This window comes from Leucoraja erinacea, chromosome 19, assembly GCF_028641065.1.
Source record: "Leucoraja erinacea ecotype New England chromosome 19, Leri_hhj_1, whole genome shotgun sequence".
In the NCBI taxonomy this organism is placed as follows: domain Eukaryota; kingdom Metazoa; phylum Chordata; class Chondrichthyes; order Rajiformes; family Rajidae; genus Leucoraja; species Leucoraja erinaceus.
Window position 1 is genome coordinate 2,008,697 of NC_073395.1, and position 19,986 is coordinate 2,028,682.

The 19,986-nt window shown below is 46.9% G+C and overlaps 1 protein-coding gene across 1 annotated transcript in view; it reads right to left on the reverse strand.

Annotated features, from left to right (window-relative positions):
* Window positions 1–19,986, reverse strand: part of LOC129706077 (chromatin remodeling regulator CECR2-like) — an 84,573-nt gene that overhangs the window by 42,221 nt on the left and 22,366 nt on the right. Inside the window, 1 exon segment of the mRNA XM_055650050.1 lies at window positions 2,948–3,042. Within this exon segment, the coding sequence (XP_055506025.1) occupies window positions 2,948–3,042 (95 nt within the window).

A 19,986-nucleotide genomic window follows, 5' to 3' on the forward strand; every position in this document is an offset into this window, starting at 1 on the left:
CAATAGACAATAGATGCAGGAGTAGGCCATTCGGCCCTTCGAGCCATTCAATGTGATCACGGCTGATCATCCCTAATCAGTACCCCGTTCCTGCCTTCTCCCCATATCCCCTGACTCTGCTACCTTGCAAGATCCCTATCTAGCTCTCTCTTGAAAGTATCCAGAGAACCTGCCTCCACCGCCCTCTGAGGCAGAGAATTCCACAGACTCACAACTCTCGGGGTGAAAAAGTGTTTCCTCATCTCCGTTCTAAATGGCTTACCCCTTATTCTTAAACTGTGGCCCATGGTTCTGGAATCCCCCAACATCGGGAACATATAAAGAAATGATATAAAGAACATTAAAAATGTGCTATTTTTGTCTTATATATAAGTATGAAATGAGAATCCTGAGCAGTGTGTACATTATTCGATCGTCCAGCACTGGAAGCCTATTGTAAAGTCCGTTGCCGAGACGCGGGCTTCACAGGCCCGTGTTCTCTTGAGGTGTTGGTGAGCCGGCCTCGTGAACCACTGCAACCCCTCACGACAGGGTACGCCCACAAGGAAACGGGAGCAGGGGATCACACCTCGCTCCCTCACTCACTGCTACCGTGGCTGTTTCTGCCCCCAGGTCGCAACCTCCTCCTCCCCCCCCCCCCCCCCCATCCCAGTTCCCCACAGTCCTCAATATTCACGTTGTTTAAAAATTCATCTACCTCCTTCTTAAATTATTTAGCCTCCACAATTCTCCGGGGTAGAGAATTCCAGACATTCGCTACCTTCCATGCTGAGTTTTAAATAATCATCCCTTAATCTTACAGCCATGTCTTCTCTCTCTCTCTCCCACTAGCAGAAACATCCTAGCATTTAGAACAAAGGACAATACGAAGGTAGACAAAAGTGCTGGAGAAACTCAGCGGGTGCAGCAGCATCTATGGAGCGAAGGAAATAGGCAACGTTTCGGGCCGAAACGTTGCCTATTTCCTTCAGGGTTTCGGCCCGAAACGTTGCCTATTTCCTTCAGGGTTTCGGCCCGAAACGTTGCCTATTTCCTTCGCTCCATAGATGCTGCTGCACCCGCTGAGTTTCTCCAGCACTTTTGTCTACCTTTGATTCTCCAGCATCTGCAGTTCCTTCTTAAACAAAGAACAGTACAACACAGGAACAGGCCCTTAGCCCCACAGTGTACGTGCCGAACACAGGCCTAGTTAAACTGATCTCGTATGCAGACTCTTGATCCATATCCATGACGTGTATCCAAACACCACTATCGTATCGGTCTCCACCACCACCTCACCCCCCGACATGCATCACTCTCAGTAAAAAAGTACTCCGCATATCTGCTTTGAACTTTGCCTCTCTCATCTTGAAGCCATGTCCTGCAGTCTTTGACATTTGCATCCTCTCTATGCCTCACGTCATTTTACCAGGTGTCCCAAACACCTCCAGCATTCCAGAGCAAACAATCCAAGCCGGTCCAATCTCTCCTTAATCGTCAATAACCTCTAATCCAGGCAGCATCCTGGGAAACTCTTCTGCAACCTCTCCATAGCCTCCAATCCTTCCCGGAATGGGGAGACCAGAACTGCACACACTTTACTGTCACCTCCAACAGGCTTGCGATTCAATAAAACCACCCCTCGTTCTGCAGTACACCAGAGTTAGATGTTACTTCTTCAGCCACTGATCCCAGCAATAGACTGATCCCAGGGATGATCCCAAGCGGTGTGAATCTACTTTAGCCGTTTCAATGACCAGTAATTCATTGGGAACTAAACTGTGGACAGTACGCCAGGTGTGGGAGCCATTAAGCTTAAGTCATTATTAACATCAAGTCTGATATTTTTACTTGAGGCACACTCCTGGAGGCAGACTCACACACATTGTACAGGGTAAACAAAAATGCTGGAGAAACTCAGTGGGTGAGGCAGCATATATAGAACGAAGGAAAAGGTGACGTTTTGGGTCGGGGCCCTTCTTCAGACTGGAAGAAAGGAAGAAGAAATGAAGAGGCGGAGACAGTGGGCTATAGGGGAGCTGGGAAGGGGAGGGGAAGGAGGGAGAAAGCAAGGACCACCTGAAATTGGAGAAGTCAATGTTCATACCGCTGGGGTGTAAACTACCCAAGCCAAATATGAGGTGCTGCTCCTCCAATTTGCGGTGGGACTCACTGTGGCCATGGAGGAGGCCCAGGACAGAAAAGTTGGATTCGGAATGGGAGGGGGAGCAGGAGCAGCTGAATTTCACAGTACTGTACAGAATCACGTTTAACTCCATCCAACATTCTCGGAGGCTATACATACATACAATACAGTTTCCCCAAATCACAATTTGACCCCACACCATTGCCACTCATGTGGCCCACTGGCATGGAATCCCTTCCCTTATTTTGAGGGGCGTCTCCACCACACCCTGCCCCCCATGTCCAGCAGCGGAAGGAACCTAGATTGTGGTTCTCCCCCACCGAGCCTTGGCGTTGGCTGCACCGAGCTTCAGTGCGTCCCCTCAGCACGTACTCCTGCAGTCTGCAGCGGGCCAGTCGGCAACATTCCCTGACGGACATCCTTCCTGCACCGTCGGAACCTTACTACCAGCTCGGGACATTTTATTTTAAACAAAAAAAATGTTTAAGAAAGAACTGCAGATGCCGAAGGTAGACAAAAAAAGCTGGAGAAACTCAGCAGGTGAGGCAGCATCTACGGAGCGATAGAATAGGCGACGCTTCGGGTCGAGACCCTTCTTTTCGACCCGAAACATCGCCTTTTCTCCAGAGATGCTGCCTCACCCGCCGAGTTACTCCAGCATTTTGTGTCTACCTAACCACATTCCATGAACTAGTATGAAACCCAGCCTCTGGCTTGCTGATACGTTTACATACACATTTCGTTTGATATTGAACAAGAATCAATAAGGGCTGCATTCTCAGCCACTCTCTCAAAGAGGAAAGAATGTATTTTTGTACATACGTGATATCTCTCCGTTGATAGCAGCCTTGAAGTAAACAAGTTATCAAATCGTCAAGAAAGTCAATATCATTCATCAGGAGAGCCTCTTCAAGCTCCTAGGGAAAGGTGGGGGAAAAAAAGCATTAAATGCGGTCGGTGAATTGTATAAATCATTTAAACATCGACATCCACAAACTGTCAACTTTGCCAAATAAATCGGAGGTTACATTTCAAAACTCATAATGCTCGATTTGATTTGATAAAAATTTTTACATTTCAAATCCCATTCTCAAAATGAGCATGACAAAACAAGGACCTTTGAACCAGGACACAGAGTGCTGGAGCTGGGCATCTGTGGAGAACATGGATAGGTAACTTTTCAGAATGGGAACCTTAATCAGACTTTTGACCAAGGTGGTCATGAAAAATTCTGCAAATTCAGAGCATGCTACAGCTAATCTGAAGAAGGGTCTCAACCAGAAACGTCACTCATTCCTTCTCTTCAGAGATGCTGCCTGTCCCGCTGAGTTTACTCCAGCATTTTGTGTCCATCTTTGGTTTAAACCAGCAGCTGTAGTTCTGAGGAACGGAGGAGGCTGCAGAGTGTGGTGGACAGCCCAGTCCATCACTGTTACATGTATTTACATGTACAACCCTAATCCCACCTTGGCCACCAAACATCACTGACCACCTACTGCAATTACTACCATCAACTTGCACTTTTCCCCCCGATTATGTTTTGGACTAAAGTGCAGAAAAACACACGGCCATTTTTTTAAATAAATGGCTCACCGAATTGAGTAATTTATGTCCAAGTCTTCTTCTTCTTGCGTATGGCGTGCACAGCCTAAAGTTGTAGGGCAACTTGTTCTATTTGATCTTATTTGATTGTGCACACCAAGTTGATTGCATTCGTCGAAACAGGTGAAGGTTGCAATCTCCCACCCCCTATGTCCAAGTGATGTATAATTTGTTGGTACACAAAAATGCTGGAGAAACTCAGCGGGTGCAGCAGCATCTATGGAGCGAAGGAAATAGGCAATGTTTTGGGCCGAAACCCTGAAGGAAATAGGCAACGTTTCGGGCCGAAACCCTGAAGGAAATAGGTAACGTTTCGGGCCGAAACCCCTGAAGGAAATAGGTAACGTTTCGGGCCGAACCCCTGAAGGAAATAGGTAACGTTTCGGGCCGAAACCCTTCCGGGTTTCGGCCCGAAACGTTGCCTATTTCCCTCGCTCCATAGATGCTGCTGCACCCGCTGAGTTTCTCCAGCATTTTTGTGTACCTTCGATTTTCCAGCATCTGCAGTTCCTTCTTAAACACATGTATAATTTGCCTGTGAGCCTCTGATGCTGCTGCAGCCTTTCATTGTTCCTCGACCTCACTGTATTTGCTCCACCCAATGCCCCACAGGCCTGCCCCCATTCACTATAAGCTTTGCTTCATCAAAATTCAAGGACTGGCATCCGAATCTCCATCAAACTGTGCTTATCCAACCCAGCCGGCAATCACAGTTCTCATTTTAAAATCTCATCTTCACATTCCAATCTCTCTCTTGATCTAAAGTACTTCTAAACGCAAAACTCACCAACGGTGGTTTTTAAAGCACACAGAGGATAGGATGTTGGCGCCTGGAACACACAAGTGGAGCCACATACCATGGTGGCATTTCACAGCCTTTTGGAGAGGTGCATGGATATGCAGGGAATGGAGGGATATGGATTACGTGCAGGCAGAGGCATGGACATTGTGGGCCGAATGGCCTATTCTATCTAAGTCAGCACTTGCAGTGGGGTGAGAACACCGTGGACTCGCATCTGGAGTAACTCTCTGGAGAGATGTCCAGATCTGCAGATTTTTTGTGTCTATCTTCGGTTTAAACCAGCATCTGCAGTTCCTTCCCACACATATCCATGCGAGTTTGTTCTTCCAGCTTACGTGTAAAGGTCAGTCGCCTCGGCATTGAGAGCAGCTCGTGAAACCACTACTTGTTACTTGAACCCATTCCTCCCCCCAGCCCTCTTCTCTCTAACTGGTCCTCTCAATTGCCTTCAATTCATTTCCATTTCTCTTCCCATTGTGTGCTGCTGCTACCACTCCTGCAATTTAATGACCTCTCCACTGCTCAGCTTCCTTTTAATTAGGTCACACCATTCTCCTTATTTTGTTGCTGGCCCTTTTTAATTCCTGTGTGTAGAATCTTCCAGTTCTGCTGTGCCTGTTGACTATCCGAGATGTAAACTAGCTTGTCCTCTGCATAGATGCTGCCGTTTCTCTTTTGCTTTTGGTCTCTTTACGTTTGTTGTTTGCTACATTTGAGCATTCCGACCGGTTGCATCGTGGCCTGGTTCGGCAACTTGAACGTCCAGGAGCAAAAAAGACTACAAAAATAAAAGTTGTGACCACTGCCCAGTCCATCACCGGTTCTGACCTCCCCACCATCGAAGGGATCTATCACTGTCGCTGCCTCAAAAAGGCAGCCAAAATCATCAAGGACCCACACCATCCTGGCCACACACTCATCTCACCACTGCCATCGGGAAGAAGGTACAGGAGCCTGAAAACTGTAACATCCAGGTTCAGGAACAGCTTTTTCCCTACAGCCATCAGGCATCGAATAAGCTCTGAGCTCTGAACAGCAAAAGACTATATTATTATTTGTTATTTGCACTATGTTTGGTTTTTTTTTTGGAACTATTTTCTCTATACAATGTTTACATATTCACATATTCTGTCGTGCTGCAGCAAGTAATAATTTCATTGTCCCATCTGCGACATATGACAATAAAACACTCTTGACTGAATGCAGAGGCACCCCTGCCACTTGCACAAGACAAGCACAAGGGATTACACAGATAGCTCTCCTCTCCACACCATTCTCCGGTGTACAGTAACAAAAGTGCCTACCCTCTCAAAGAAAGTCACTTCCAACGGGAGTACATTAAAACACATCTCATTCAAACAAGTTAGACAAAAATGCTGGAGAAACTCAGCGGGTGAGGCAGCATCTATGGAGCGAAGGAAATCGGCAACGTTTCGGGTCGAGACTCGGTCGCCTATTTCCTTCGCTCCATTGATGTTGCCTCACCCGCTGGGTTTCTCCAGCATTTCTGTCTACCTTTGATTTTCCAGCAGCCGCAGTTCCTTCTTAAGGGCCTGTCTCACTTGCGTGTCTTGGCATGCAAATTACGCGACCTCGTTGTCGCGTTGAGCCCCGATGGTCCTGCAAAGGTCGGCACGATTACATGCGTACACACAGCCTTCTGGAGCTTGTGACATCATTTGACGATGGACACAAAGCTGGAGTAACTCAGCGGGACCGGCAGCATCTCTGGAGAGAAGCAATGGGTGACGTTTTGGGTCGAGACTCTTCTTCAGTCTGAAAAAAAGGGTCTCGACCCAAAATGTCACCCATTGCTTCTCTCCAGAGATGCTGCTGGTCCCGCTGAGTTACTCCTGCATTTTGTGTCCATCTTCAATTTTCTTGGCCCCGCTCTGGGAGTAGAAGTGGGGGCGGATCCGGAGCCCCAAGCCGAGTTCGGCGATCGTTTGCCTGTTTCTGCTGCTATTGAAGGTGAGACGTTGCATCGCGCCAGGGTCTTGGGCCGGTCCCACTTTAGCCGTCAGTTCCGCGACAGGCCGTTGGCGCGCAAAGATTTCGTTCACACAACCCCATACCCCTCTGCGCTTCTCAGTGGGGCCAGCCTCGCACGGCCATACGATGCCCGTGCACCTCAACGCAACCACGAGGTCGCGTAATTTGCGTGCCAAGGACACGCAAGTGGGACAGGCCCTTTAATCATTCCAACAAGTGGTGATGATAAAGGGCCCATTTCTCAATGATATTTCTGTCTGACCACCGGTTCAACAGTCACTGCACTTGTTCCACTTTTAACAAGATGCCATTGTAATGCAGGTCTGCTTTTTAAAAAAAAAACACCACACATTTTGTTCAGTAACTTGGCACCGTTAACAAGGCATGCAATTATTTCACACACTTAAGTACCCTTGTAGACCACTTCAGGAGGTCACAGCGGCTGTGGAGTTGTGCCAGATTAATGAACCGCAAGCTCCTGCAATGACAATCCAGCGGCTTCATGGCCCATCGTTAAAAACTAATTCGTTTTTTAAAATCTTTAATCAGGTTATTAAATCTTTTAAAATCACTCCCTCTCATTTCCAGCACAGTTAGCCACAAGTTATCTTGCCCCTCAGAGTCTGGCCTCTTGTTCATCCTCTAAAGGAACCATTACAGTGTGGGCACGTGTCTGCAATGTCAAGACCCTAAATTCCCCAATCACCAACCTTCAACATTCACCTTGCTATTAAAAAAAATACACAGAGTGCTGGAGTAACTCAGCAGGTCAGGCAGCATCTGTGGAGAACATGGATAGGTGACGTTTCACAGAGTGCTGGAGTAACTCAGTGGGTCAGGCAGCATCTGTGGAGAACATGGATAGGTGACGATTCGGGTCGGGACCCTTCTTCAGACCTGCTGAGCCACTCCAGCACTTGGAATCATTTTTTTTTGTAAGTTATCATCTGCAGTTCTTGTGTAAGAAGGAATTGCAGATGCTGCTTTACACCAAAGACAGACATAAAATGCTGGAGTATTGAAGTCTGAAGGAGGATCTTGCCCTGAAACGTAACCTATGCCTTCTCTCCACACATGACCCGCCGAGTTACTGCAGCTTTTTATGTCTGTCTGTAGTTCTTTGTGAAATTCTTAAAAATCTCTACAGTAAGTGTTTTAGTAATCTGTCGTAGTATCTTGTTCAGTGGAGGCCGAAGGCAGACTTCAACGCAATACATCGTCTATCCATTCCCTCCAGAGATGCTGCCTGACCCGCTGAGTTACTCCAGCAATGTTTTTTTGTTGATAAACCAGCAATTCAGTTGCAGCTTCTTGTTCCTCTAGCAGTTTGTGACGAGCCTTGGCATCAAAGTTTGCATGATAATACGTCTGTGAAGCAACAGAGGATATTCTGCTTCAATAGTTCAATAAACCACCTCTGACTTTATGAGCAAGTTACAAGTGGTGCAGGAACTCGGCGGGTCAGGCAGCATCTGTGGAGGGGATGGGCAGAAGACGTTTTAGACAATAGACAATAGGTGCAGAAGTAGGCCATTTGGCCCTTCGAGCCAGCAGCACCATTCAATGTGATCTTGGCTAATCATCCCTAATCAGTACCCTGTTCCTGCCTTTTCCTCACATCCCCTGACTCCGCTATCTTTAAGAGCCCTATCTAGCTCTCTCTTGAAAGCATCCAGAGAACCTGCCTCTGAGGCAGAGAATTCCACAGACTCTCCACTCTCTGTGAGAAAAAGTGTTGGGACCTTTCTTCAGACTCTTCCTCCAGCACTTTGAGTATTGCTCAAGATTCCAGCATCTGCACTTCATTGCGTCTGGAACTGTGTCAGATTAATGCACCACATGTATTTTGGGCTGTAGGGCCTGTTTCCGGGCTGTATGATGGCGTGAAAGTGCTGGAGGAACTCAGTGGGTCACCCCTGCATCTGTGAGTTAATGGGCAAATATTTGCCCTGGTATTTTATTTAATTCACATGTTTAATCAATAATGTTTTATTATTAATGTTTGATGTTTTATGTGTCATTCCTAACAGTCACTGTATGTCATGTTGTCAATTGTGCGTGGAGCACCAAGGCAAATTCCTTGTATGTGAATACTTGGCCAATAAACTTATTCATTCATTCATTCAAATAGCGTTTGAGGTTGGGACCGTTCTCACTGAACAGCCACAGCCCCAAACCTCGTCTGCCCATTTCCCCTCCCCAAATGCTACCTGACCCCCACGACTTCCTCCAGCACTTTGATATTTGCACATGATTCCAGCATCTGCAGTTTCATGAGACTCCATAAAGGACAGACACTGACCCACAATACACACCCTTATTCCCGTCATGTATCTACACTGTAAATGGATCGATTGTAATCATGCATTGTCTTTCCGCTGACTGGTTGGCACGCAACATAAAGCTTTTCACTGTACCTTGGTACACAAGACAATAACTCAACTGATGGTCCAGCTTCAGGCTGGCAGTGCCCTGGGTTAGGTATTTAAGAAGGAACTGCAGATGCTGGAAAATCGAAGGTAGATTTTCGAAGGTAGAAAAGTGCTGGATAAACTCAGCGGGTGCAGCAGCATCTATGTAGCTAAGGAAATGGGCAACATTTCAGGCCGAAACCCTGAAGGAAATAGGCATTAACGTTGCCTATTTCCTTCGCTCCATAGATGCTGCTGCACCCGCTGAGTTTCTCCAGCACTTTTGTAGACCCTGGGTTAGGTACTTGCGTTATACTTCACTGACCACACACCTCATTCAGACACATTTGGCCGCAATTGCCTTGGCAGCAATGGCAGCGCCAGGCTGCAGGCTGCGTCTCGGTCGCGACCTTTTACTCAAAATCCTTCCGTCAACTTTGATGCCATCTCCCACAAGGGCAAGGGGGATAGTTTCGCCGAACACATCCACTCGGTTCGCATTAACCAACCTGACCTCCCGGTGGCTCAGCACTTCAACTCCAACTCCCCATCCCATTCCGAATCTGACCTCTCTGTCCTGGGCCTCCTCCACAGAGCACCACCGGAAATTGGAGGAGCAACACCTCATATTCCGCTTGGGCAGTCTGCACCCTAGCGGCATAAACATTGAACTCTCCAATTTCCGGTAGCCCTTGCTGTCTCCTCCCCTTCTCAGCTCTCCCTCAGCCCTCGGGCTCCTCCTCTTCCTTTTTCCTTTCTTCTCCTGGACATTCTACTCCGACATTCTCTCTTTGTACTACCCGGCCTTTGTTCCATATGACCCGACATCCTTGCGTTACAAGAACCTCCACCTCAGTCATTTGAGTTCAGTCCACCCATCATCCTCAGCCTTGGTGGGACAGTCCACCGCCAACACTTCCTGCATTCACTCCTAAATGGCCAAAAATCTAATTGTCCTCCTTTCTTTCAGATTCCTTACGGATGTAAATAATACTCTGTATCCACCCAGCTGAAGCCCTTAATCATTACAAACACTTTAATGAGATTTGCTCTGGATCATTACTTTGGGGAAAACAAATCAGGTTGATGCAATTTGCCCTCATTTTAACCATTTGGATGATCCTGGATTTTGCCGCCCATTGCAAGCATGTATTTTCAGAATGCTAGTGGCCAGAATTGACCCTTGTACTTCAGAGTTTGCACTTGCTTCCCTCGCTTTCTTATTTCATGGATATTTTGTTGTGTGAATGTGCCTTTAAAAGCTGCAACAATTTTCAACATGTTGAAAATGTTGTGGCAGTTGCCTGCAGTCACCCAAAAAATCGCCTAGGTGGGACAGGCCCTTAGTGGCGATTTTTTTTTGTGCGACTGCCACAAAATATTCAATATGTTGAAAATTGTTGCAGCTTTTATTGGCGCACTAACACAACAAATATAAATGACAGTGGCGACAATTTTTGCTGTCGTAGGTTGCCGCCAGGTGTGGTAGGTGAATTCCATCAAAATCAGTCCCTGGACCACAGTTTAAGAATAAGGAGTAAGCCATTTAGAACGGAGACGAGGAAACACTCTTTCCCACAGTGGTGAGTCTGTGGAATTCTCTGCCTCAGAGGGCGGTTGAGGCGGGTTCTCTGGATGCTTTCAAGAGAGAGCTAGATAGGGCTCTTAAAGATAGAGGAGTCAGGGGATATGGGGAGAAAGCAGGAACGGGGTACTGATTGTGGATGATCAGCCATGAAGATATTGATATTGGCCTGTTCTTGGGATTTGCTAAATAAATAGTTAGTGCAAAGCTGCAGCTTATCCCAAAGTTCTCAACTCTATCATGGACCATAATTCCAGGATTAAATATAACGGCAGTACAAATATCTTCGACGATAGACCATCCTGCTGGATACAAGTGTGAGGATCAAGGAAGGGTCAGATCAGAGAAGGAATGAGTAATGTTTCGGGTCGAGACCCTCCTTCAGACCCGAAACGTCGCCCATTCCTTCTCTCCAGAGATGCGGCCTGTCCCACTGAATTACTCCAATATTTTGTGTCTATCTTCGGTGTAAACCAGCATCTGGGGTTCCTTCCTACACATTTATTTAATCTTCTGTTTGTGCTACTGCTCGGAAGTTCACTTGTTATCAGCCTGGTTAGATGGCACCGGAGCAGGGCGACACTTTGTCTGCTCGTACCAGCGGGGAATTATTCAATACGGTATGATAGAACTTTATTTAACACAGGAGGGAAACTGATCTGCCAACAGTAATAAAACGCAACACACATGAAACATGGAGTTAAAGTGATGAGTAGAAAGGATTGGGGATATGCAAAGATTGGGGGTGGGGGGGGGGGGGAGAGGAAAATCAGTCTACCCCACGACAGAAGGGGGAGGAGTTGTACAGTTTGATAGCCACAGGGAAGAAGGATCTCCTGTGGCGTTCTGTGCTGCATCTTGGTGGAACCAGTCTGTTGCTGAAGGTGCTCCTCAGGTTGACCAGTGCATCATGGAGGGGATGAGCTGTATTATCCAGGATGCTCCACAGTTTGAGGAGCCCCCTCCCCTCCAAGACCAACCCCCCCGTGAATCCATCCCATATGACGTGTTTGTTGATCCTCCTGGTGCAGCCCTGCCCCCCTGCACACTTTACCGCTGCACCGCCATGCCGGCAAGTGGCCGTGGGTGGAGAGGTCAGGGGTGGAAGGTCCGGGTTGGAATCGAACGTCACCCTCGGGACAATCCTCTAAATACGATTGCACTTGCGTTTGACTCGATTGTATTTATGTATTATCTGAAGATTCAAGTGAGTTTATTGTCATGTGTCCCTGAAAGGACAATGAGATTCTTGCTTTGCTTCAGCACAACAGAACATAGTAGGTATTGACTACAGAACAGATCAGTGTGTCCATATACCATTATATAAATATATACACACATGAATAAATAAACTGATGAAGTGCAAATAACAAATAATGGGTTATTAATGTTCAGAGTTTTGTCCGACCCAAGGCAACCTGATGGCTGTGGGGGTCTAATCTGAATGGATGGCACACGACACCAAGCTTTTCACTGTAGCTCGGTACATGTGACAATAATAAACGTTAAATACCGCAGCACAATTAATATTTGACTATTTACTCTCAAACTAGAATTTGAAGACCTCAGTTAAATATTTCTGGCAACATCTCTGTATCCTTACCCACACCTTGTGTTTGCATGTACTTTCAAGTTTATTTGACAGCACACCAATGGGATTATCTAACTATCTGTTGAATTAGAATCTTGCAATGTCACCTCTATTCCTCCTCCTCTCCCTGCAACAACTCTCAGACCTCAGTCACCACTAAATGCCGACTGAATAATTCGGTGTTGCTGTGGTGAGCCGTTTCCCAAATTGGTTCCAGTCATTGTGGTGCTTCAGGCCATGCTGAGGCTCCAGTCCCCAACTCAAACTGAGCTCCTGACAGGCGCCAGCCACCTAGTCTCAGCAGCTTACAGTGTGAGAACGCAGACCTGGGACCCGGGCATGCAAATAAACCCCACGGACATCTATCTCCTTTCAACTTTTGATACATTCTCCTTTCAACTGCACGCAGCCCCGGTCAACTCTGTGAATCAGTCCGCAGTTCTAGACCGTCCCCCGATCTCAACGTTTAGAAGCACCCACCTACTTTCCACTATATTCTAAAAAGGATTATAGTTGAGTTCTCATCAAGAACCTTTTTTTAATTTATAAAATGCATAAAATTTAAATTTTAGAACTTTCAAGAAGGGCACAAATTCCTTTTGATTACTTCACTTTGTGCTGTGATTTGTCTCCTCCTTAACACATGTCACATTTTAGATGCCACTAAACAGATAATTTTAAAAGCCAAAGGTACACAAAAATGCTGGAGAAACTCAGCGGGTGCAGCAGCATCTATGGAGTGAAGGAGAAAGGCAACGTTTCGGGCCGAAACCCTTCTTCAGACTGATGGGGGGTGGGGGGGGGGGGAGAAGGAAGGAAAAAGGGAGGGGAAAAGGGAGGAGGAGGAGGAGGGGGGGGGGGGGGGGGGGGGGGGGGGGGGGAAGGAGACAGCTCGAGGGTTAAGGAAGAGGAGGAGACAGCACGGGCTAGCAAAAAGACTCCATCCCCTACTCCCAATTCCTCCGCCTACGCCGCATCTGTTCCCAGGATGAGACGTTCCACACCAGGGCATCGGAAATGTCCTCGCTCTTCAGGGAACGGGGATTCCCCTCCTCCACCATAGATGAGGCTCGCACCAGGGTCTCTTCCATACCCCGCAACACTGCTGTCTCTCCCCATCCCCGCACTCACAACAAGGGCAGAGTCCCCCTAGTCCTCACCTTTCCCCCCACCAGCCGGCAAATATAACACATAATCCTCCGCCATTTCCGCCACCTCCAACGTGACCCCACCACTCGCCACATCTTCCCATCTCCCCCCATGTCTGCCTTCCACAAAGACCGCTCCCTCCACAACTCCCTTGTCAATTCTTCCCTTCCCTCCCGCACCACCCCCTCCCCGGGCACTTTCCGTTGCAACCGCAAGAAATGCAACACCTGTCCCTTCACCTCCCCCCTCGACTCCATTCAAGGACCCAAGCAGTCGATCCAGGTGCGACAAAGGTTCACCTGTATCTCCTCCAACCTCATCTACTGCATCCGCTGCTCTAGATGTCAGCTGATTTACATCGGTGAGATTAAGCAGAGGTTGGGCGATCGTTTCGCCGAATACCTCCGCTCAGTCCGCAATAACCTACCTGACCTCCCGGTGGCTCAGCACTTCAACTCCCCCTCCCATTCCCAATCCGACCTCTCTGTCCTGGGTCTCCTCCATTGCCAGAGTGAGCAACACCGGAAATTGGAGGAACAGCACCTCATATTCCGCCTGGGTTGCTTGCGTCCTGATGGCATGAACGTTGAATCCTCCCAATTTTGCTAGCCCTCCCCTTCCTTAACCCTCGAGGCTGTCTCCTCCCATCCCCCCGCCATCGGGCTCCTCCTCCTCCTCCTCCCTTTTTCCTTCCTTCTCCCCCCCACCCCCCATCAGTCTGGAGAAGGGTTTCAACCCGAAACGTCACCTATTTCCTTCGCTCCATAGATGCTGCTGCACCCGCTGAGTTTCTCCAGCATTTTTGTGTACCTTCGATCTTCCAGCATCTGCAGTTCCTTCTTGAACAATTTTAAAAGCCATGTTGCTGCATATTACTTGAAACTAAAATATATGGTCTTTGGTCTTCTCCCAGAAGGTAACTGAGAATATGCAGATTGTAAGCATCTACATTTGTAATGACCAGTTTTCTAATATTTTTCAAACGGGAAAGATGATTTGGAATTTCAAGACTTCAAGTTTTAATAAGCATCTGCATTTTAATTACCCGATTTCAAATATTTTTCAAATGGGGGAAAGACAATAAATGAAGCAAAAAGACAATGATGCCAATTAAATGGATGAAAGAGGCTCTGGGGGGACATCATTGTTGAAAGATGTTTCATTTACTGATGGACTGGACTTCATCGCCATGGTTTACTTTGCATTCAAGAGATTCAAGATAGCACCATTGTTATTGTGGCGCACAGTTCTGAGACAATATTGTACAACTGTTGAAATATTAAAACACACAAGACAATCTGCAAATATTTAAAAGACGGGAAAAACTTTTGAACAGCTAATAAATTAAAAAAAAAAAAGAAGAAAAGCAGATTTGGGCACTAATTGATCTCCTGTAGTCAAAAATGCTGGAGAAACTCAGCGGGTGAGGCAGCATCTATGGAGCGAAGGAATAGGTGATGTTTCGGGTCGAGACCCGGAAGGGTCTCGACCCGAAACGTCGCCTATTCCTTTGCTCCATAGATGCTGCCTCACCCGCTGAGTTTCTGGAAGGGTTTCGGCCCGAAACGTTGCCGATTTCCTTCGCTCCATAGATGCTGCCTCACCCACTGAGTTTCTGGAAGGGTTTGCTGCCTCACCCACCCGCTGAGTTTCTGGAAGGGTTTCGGCCCGAAACATCGCCTATTTCCTTCGCTCCATAGATGCTGCCTCACCAACTGAGTTTCTCCAGCATTTTTGTCTACCATCGATTTTTCCAGCATCTGCAGTTCCTTCTTAAACAATTGATCCTGTGACACTGGACAGGGGAAGTCAAATCTAAATGCATTCATATTTTAGAGGAGCTATAGAGTTAGTGGTTGAGGTGAACCTGATCAGAAAGGGAGTTGTTTAGATCAGAGATACAACAGGAAAGCAGGCCCTTTGGCCCACTGAGTCCATGCCGATCAATGATCAGCCGTTCACAATGGTTCTATGCTATCCCACTTTCCCAACACACTCGGGACATGTTACAGAGGCCATCTATCCCATAAACGCGCACGTCTTTGGGATGTGGGAGAAAACCAAGAGCACCCAGAGGAAAACCAAGAGAGAACAGAGAGAACATGCAAACTCCACACAAACAGCACCCGAGGTCGGGGATCAATCCCGGGTTTCTGGCGATGAGATGCAACAGCTCTAGCAGCTGCGCCACCCTTGAAAGAGCGTTGTAATTCTACCATTTCAGGGGGTATATTTTCCAGCCTGCAGTTGCAATAGCAACTTCTCAGCTGAATTTGCCAAGTCACAAACCACACGATGCACTCGTCCAATGAAGTCAGTATATTGCATTTCGTTGTCTCTGTACTGTACACTGACAATGACAATTAAAATTGAATCTGAATCTGAATCGGTATATTACTTGTTGTCAGGGAACCTGAATCCTTGAACCGAACTCCATTGAAACGGGTCACTTAGAAACATAGAAAATAGGTGCAGGAGTAGGCCATTCGGCCCTTCGAGCCAGCACCACCATTCAATATGATCATGGCTGATCATCCAACTCAGTATCCTGTACCTGCCTTCTCTCCATACCCCCTGATCCATTTAGCCACAAGGCCCACATCTAACTCCCTCTTAAATGCAGCCAATGAACTGGCCTCAACTACCTTCTGATGCAGAAAATTCCACAGATTTACCACTCACTGTGTGGGGAAACATGTTTTTCTCATCTCGGTCCTAAAAGATTTCCCCCTTAGCCTTAAACTGTGACCCCTTGTACTTGGCCCAACTAGTCCATGCCAACCCCAGTGGCCACCCTTCCATATTAACCCAATCACTTGGTCAGCAGCCCTCATTGTCCTAGAGATTCAAGGGTTCATCTGGACACCTCTAATGGTGTCAGTCAGCACCCACTCCTTCAGACTGAGCCCTCCAGAGTTACTACTCCAAGCGCAAAAAAACTCCCTCTCATACCCGCTCTGAATCTCTTCTCTATTACCGCTGATGTGAGGAAATGTTTCCTGCAGTCCACCCTGCCTATACCCCTCACATTTTAGACACCTCTATAGTGTCTCCTCCTCACCTCCGCCACAAGCATTCAGCTTTGTCCGGTAGAATAGTGAATGTAGGTCAGGCCACATCAGTGGAGGAAATGAACTGACTGGGACCCTACTTCAGTCTGAAGAATGATACCCAACCGAAACGCCCCCTATCCATGTCCTCCACAGATGCTGCCCGACCCGCTGAGCTCCTCCAGCTCTGTGTGTTGAAATTGAAAATGTAGAGTTTCTCCATCCAGATTCCCAGTCTGATCTCTTCCAGCAGTTCCCAATTTTTATTTCGGATTTTTTGAATGAATGAATAAGTTTATTGGCCAAGTATTCACATACAAGGAATTTGCCTTGGTGCTCCGCTCGCAAGTGACAACATGACATACAGCGACAGTTAGGAATGACACATAAAACATTAAACATTAATAAAAAAACATTATTAATTAAACATATGAATTAAATAAAATACCAGAGCAAAAGGAGGCTACAGATTTTTGGTTATTGAGTAGAGCTACTAATCGTGGAGAAAAGCTGTTTTTATGTCTGGCTGTGGCAGCTTTATGTTTACTGTTAAATTATTTAATGTGGTGTATTATCTTTATTCGTGTGCTGCATTGGCAAGTCGAATTTCATTACACCAATTGGTGTATGTGATAAATGTGTCCTTTGTCCTTTGCTTTGGCAGTCCGGAGTCGCCTACCAGAGGGAAGTGATTCAAAGAGTTTGTGGCAAGGGTGAGAGGGGTCAGAGATGACCTTACCCGCTCGTTTCCTGGCCCTTGCAGTGTACAGTTTATCAATGGAGGGAAGGTTGCAGCCGATAACCTTTTGCATCAATAGTATTTTGAACAAAAACAAGGTGATGTCATAATCCATTAATTTTTACCTGGACTGATTTGTAATCCTCACAACTAAGTAACTAAATTTAACTCATCTCACTCAGAGCAAATCAGAGTATCAAATTAATCATGTCTATCCCGTTCAGAAATCAACTAGTAACAGCCTATGTGCAAGAAGGAACTGCAGATGCTGGTTTAAACCAAAGATAGACACAAAAAGCTGGAGTAAGTCAGCGGGACAGGCACCATCTCTGGAGAGAAGGAATGGGTGACGTTTCTGGTCGAGACCCTTCTTCAGACTGGTTAGGGATAAGGGAAACGAGAGATATAGATGGTGATGTGGAGAGATAAAGAACAATGAATGATAGATGTACAAAAAAGTAACGATGATAAAGGCCATTGTAAGCTGTTAGGGTGAAAATGAGAAGCTGCTGCAACTTGGGTGGGGGAGGGATAGGGAAAGAGAGAGGGAATGCTGGGGCTACCTGAAGTGAGAGAAATCAATATTCATAGCACTGGGCTGTAAACTGCCCAAGCGAAATACGAGATGCTGTTCCTCCAATCTGTGTTTAGTCTCACTCTGTCAATGGAGGAGACTGAGGACAGAAAGGTCAGTATGGGAATGGGAAGGAGAGTTAAAGTGTCCAGCAACCGGGAGATTGCTGGTTGGTTGGTTCAGGCGGACTGAGCGAAGGTGTTCCGTGAAACGATCGCCCAGTCTGCGTTTGGTCTCGCCAATGTATAAGAGTCCACCTCTTGAACAACAGATAGTGGAGGAGGTTGGAGGAGGTACAAGTGAACCTCTGCCTAACCTGAAAGGACTGTCGGGGTCCCTGGACAGAGTCGAGGGAGGAGGTATAGCGACGGGTGTTGCATCTTCTGCGGTTGCAGGGGAAGTTACCTGGGGAGGGGTTGGTTTGGGTGGGAAGGCGAGAGTTAATCAGGGAGTTGCGGAGGGAACGGTCTCTGCGGAAGGCGGAAAGGGGTGGAGGTGGAAAAATGTGGCTAGTGGTGGGATCCCGTTGGAGGTGGTGAATATTTCTAATGTGTGGAGACCGCAAAATTAATACCAGTTTTGTCTGAAAAGTACATGTGGAAAGAAGGCATTCGCTAGACCAGTCTGATCACGGCCACATCAATCAAAACGGGGACTTCTGATGTGCCATCAATTCAAATCCACAAAATGGGTACTTTGTCATTTCATTGGAATGTCTGTGTTAAACATCACAGAGTGTATGTGAAGAGTGCAAGAGTTTGCATCCTGCTCGGTGGGATGTGTTGCACTCCAGTGTCCATGATGTTCTTGCCAAATGCTAACTGTATCACAAACAATAAGTCACAACAAATTAGAAACTTAATGGGGAGCTGGAGTGTGATTTACTCCGAGGATAAAGGCGAGATAACATGGTCGTGCTGCCTCCTCCAGCACTCCCCGCCACGGAAACTACCCCAGCTGTGCAGTCTTCCTTTAATTGGTTTCCAGGCATTGTTTTGCAGTAAAACAAAGCGCTGGAGTAACCCTGCGGGCCGGGCACAGTCTGGAGGCTTCGGACTCGAAACTTTGCCCAGAGGTGCTACCTGACCCATTCATTACCCCAGCACTTTGTCTTTACCCAAGATTCCTGCAACTGCACGTCCTTGGGGCTTTTTTGCTTTAAAATAGTACAAACATGTTTCAGAAGGAAGATGAGGCGAGAGGGGCAAGGTTTAATTGGAACCAGAGGGGAATTGTTTTCACACAGATATAAACAACGAGCTGCTAGATGAAGCATCTGAAGCAGGTATAATGACAACATTTACAAAGACGTTTCAACAGGTACATGGATCGGAAAGATTTAGAAGGATATGGAACAAATATGGGCAAATGGGACTAGCTTAGATGGGGCATCTTGGTCGACATGGATGTGTAGGAAGGAACTGCACATGCTGATTTACACCAAAGACAGACACATAATGCTGGGACAGGCAGCATCTCTGGAGAGAAGGAATGGGTGACGTTTAGGGTCGAGACCCTTCTTCGAACTGGTTAGGTATAAGGGAGATGAGAGATGGACCTGTTCTGAGCATTGGCTCCAAATGCAATACATACATCTAACAAACTAATTGAAATATGTGAATGGACACGTTGTTGCATTTAGAGCCAAAGAGAAAACACTAAAATGAGCAACATATTGCATCTAGAGTAGAAGGCATCAAATTTAAAGGTCTGTCCCACCTGGCGATTTTTTCGGCGACTGCCGGCGTCATATCAGTGTCACCAAAACATTTGGAACATTTCAAAATCCAGCAGCGACAAAATAAATGTTGCAATATTTGAAAAAACAGCGAGATTCAATACGTCATCACGCTGCAGATTTTTCAATGACCTGATATGTCGGTCAATAATGCTGGCAGTCGCCAAAAAAAAAATCAGCAAGTGGGACAGGCTCTTTACATTCTAGTTCCAGTTCCCACTCTTCACTTGATGAAGTGCAACAATTAATCGTGTTTTAGTATTCTAAAATTGTTAAGTCATTCAAAGCTGTTTCCGAGAGCTATCATAAGAACGCATGCTATCCATGCACCAAGTTTTGATCCACATTTATATAGATTTCCTCAGCTCCCAATAACCGTGCTCTCACAAGTCCGGGTGAGCGTGGGATCAGCAGCCGCTCCCAAGGTCGCGACACTGCTTCATCGGCAGGACTACGGGGCCGACTGCCGCCAACCCGACCTTCACCAAATCTGCGACTGGGCAGAAATGCCCGGCATCCAACACAGGCCTGTGAGAGGGCCCAGCAGTACCGGAACCACCACTTTAGTTAGTTTAGAGATACAGCACGGAAACAGGCCCTTCGACCCATCGGGGTCTGCGATCCCCAC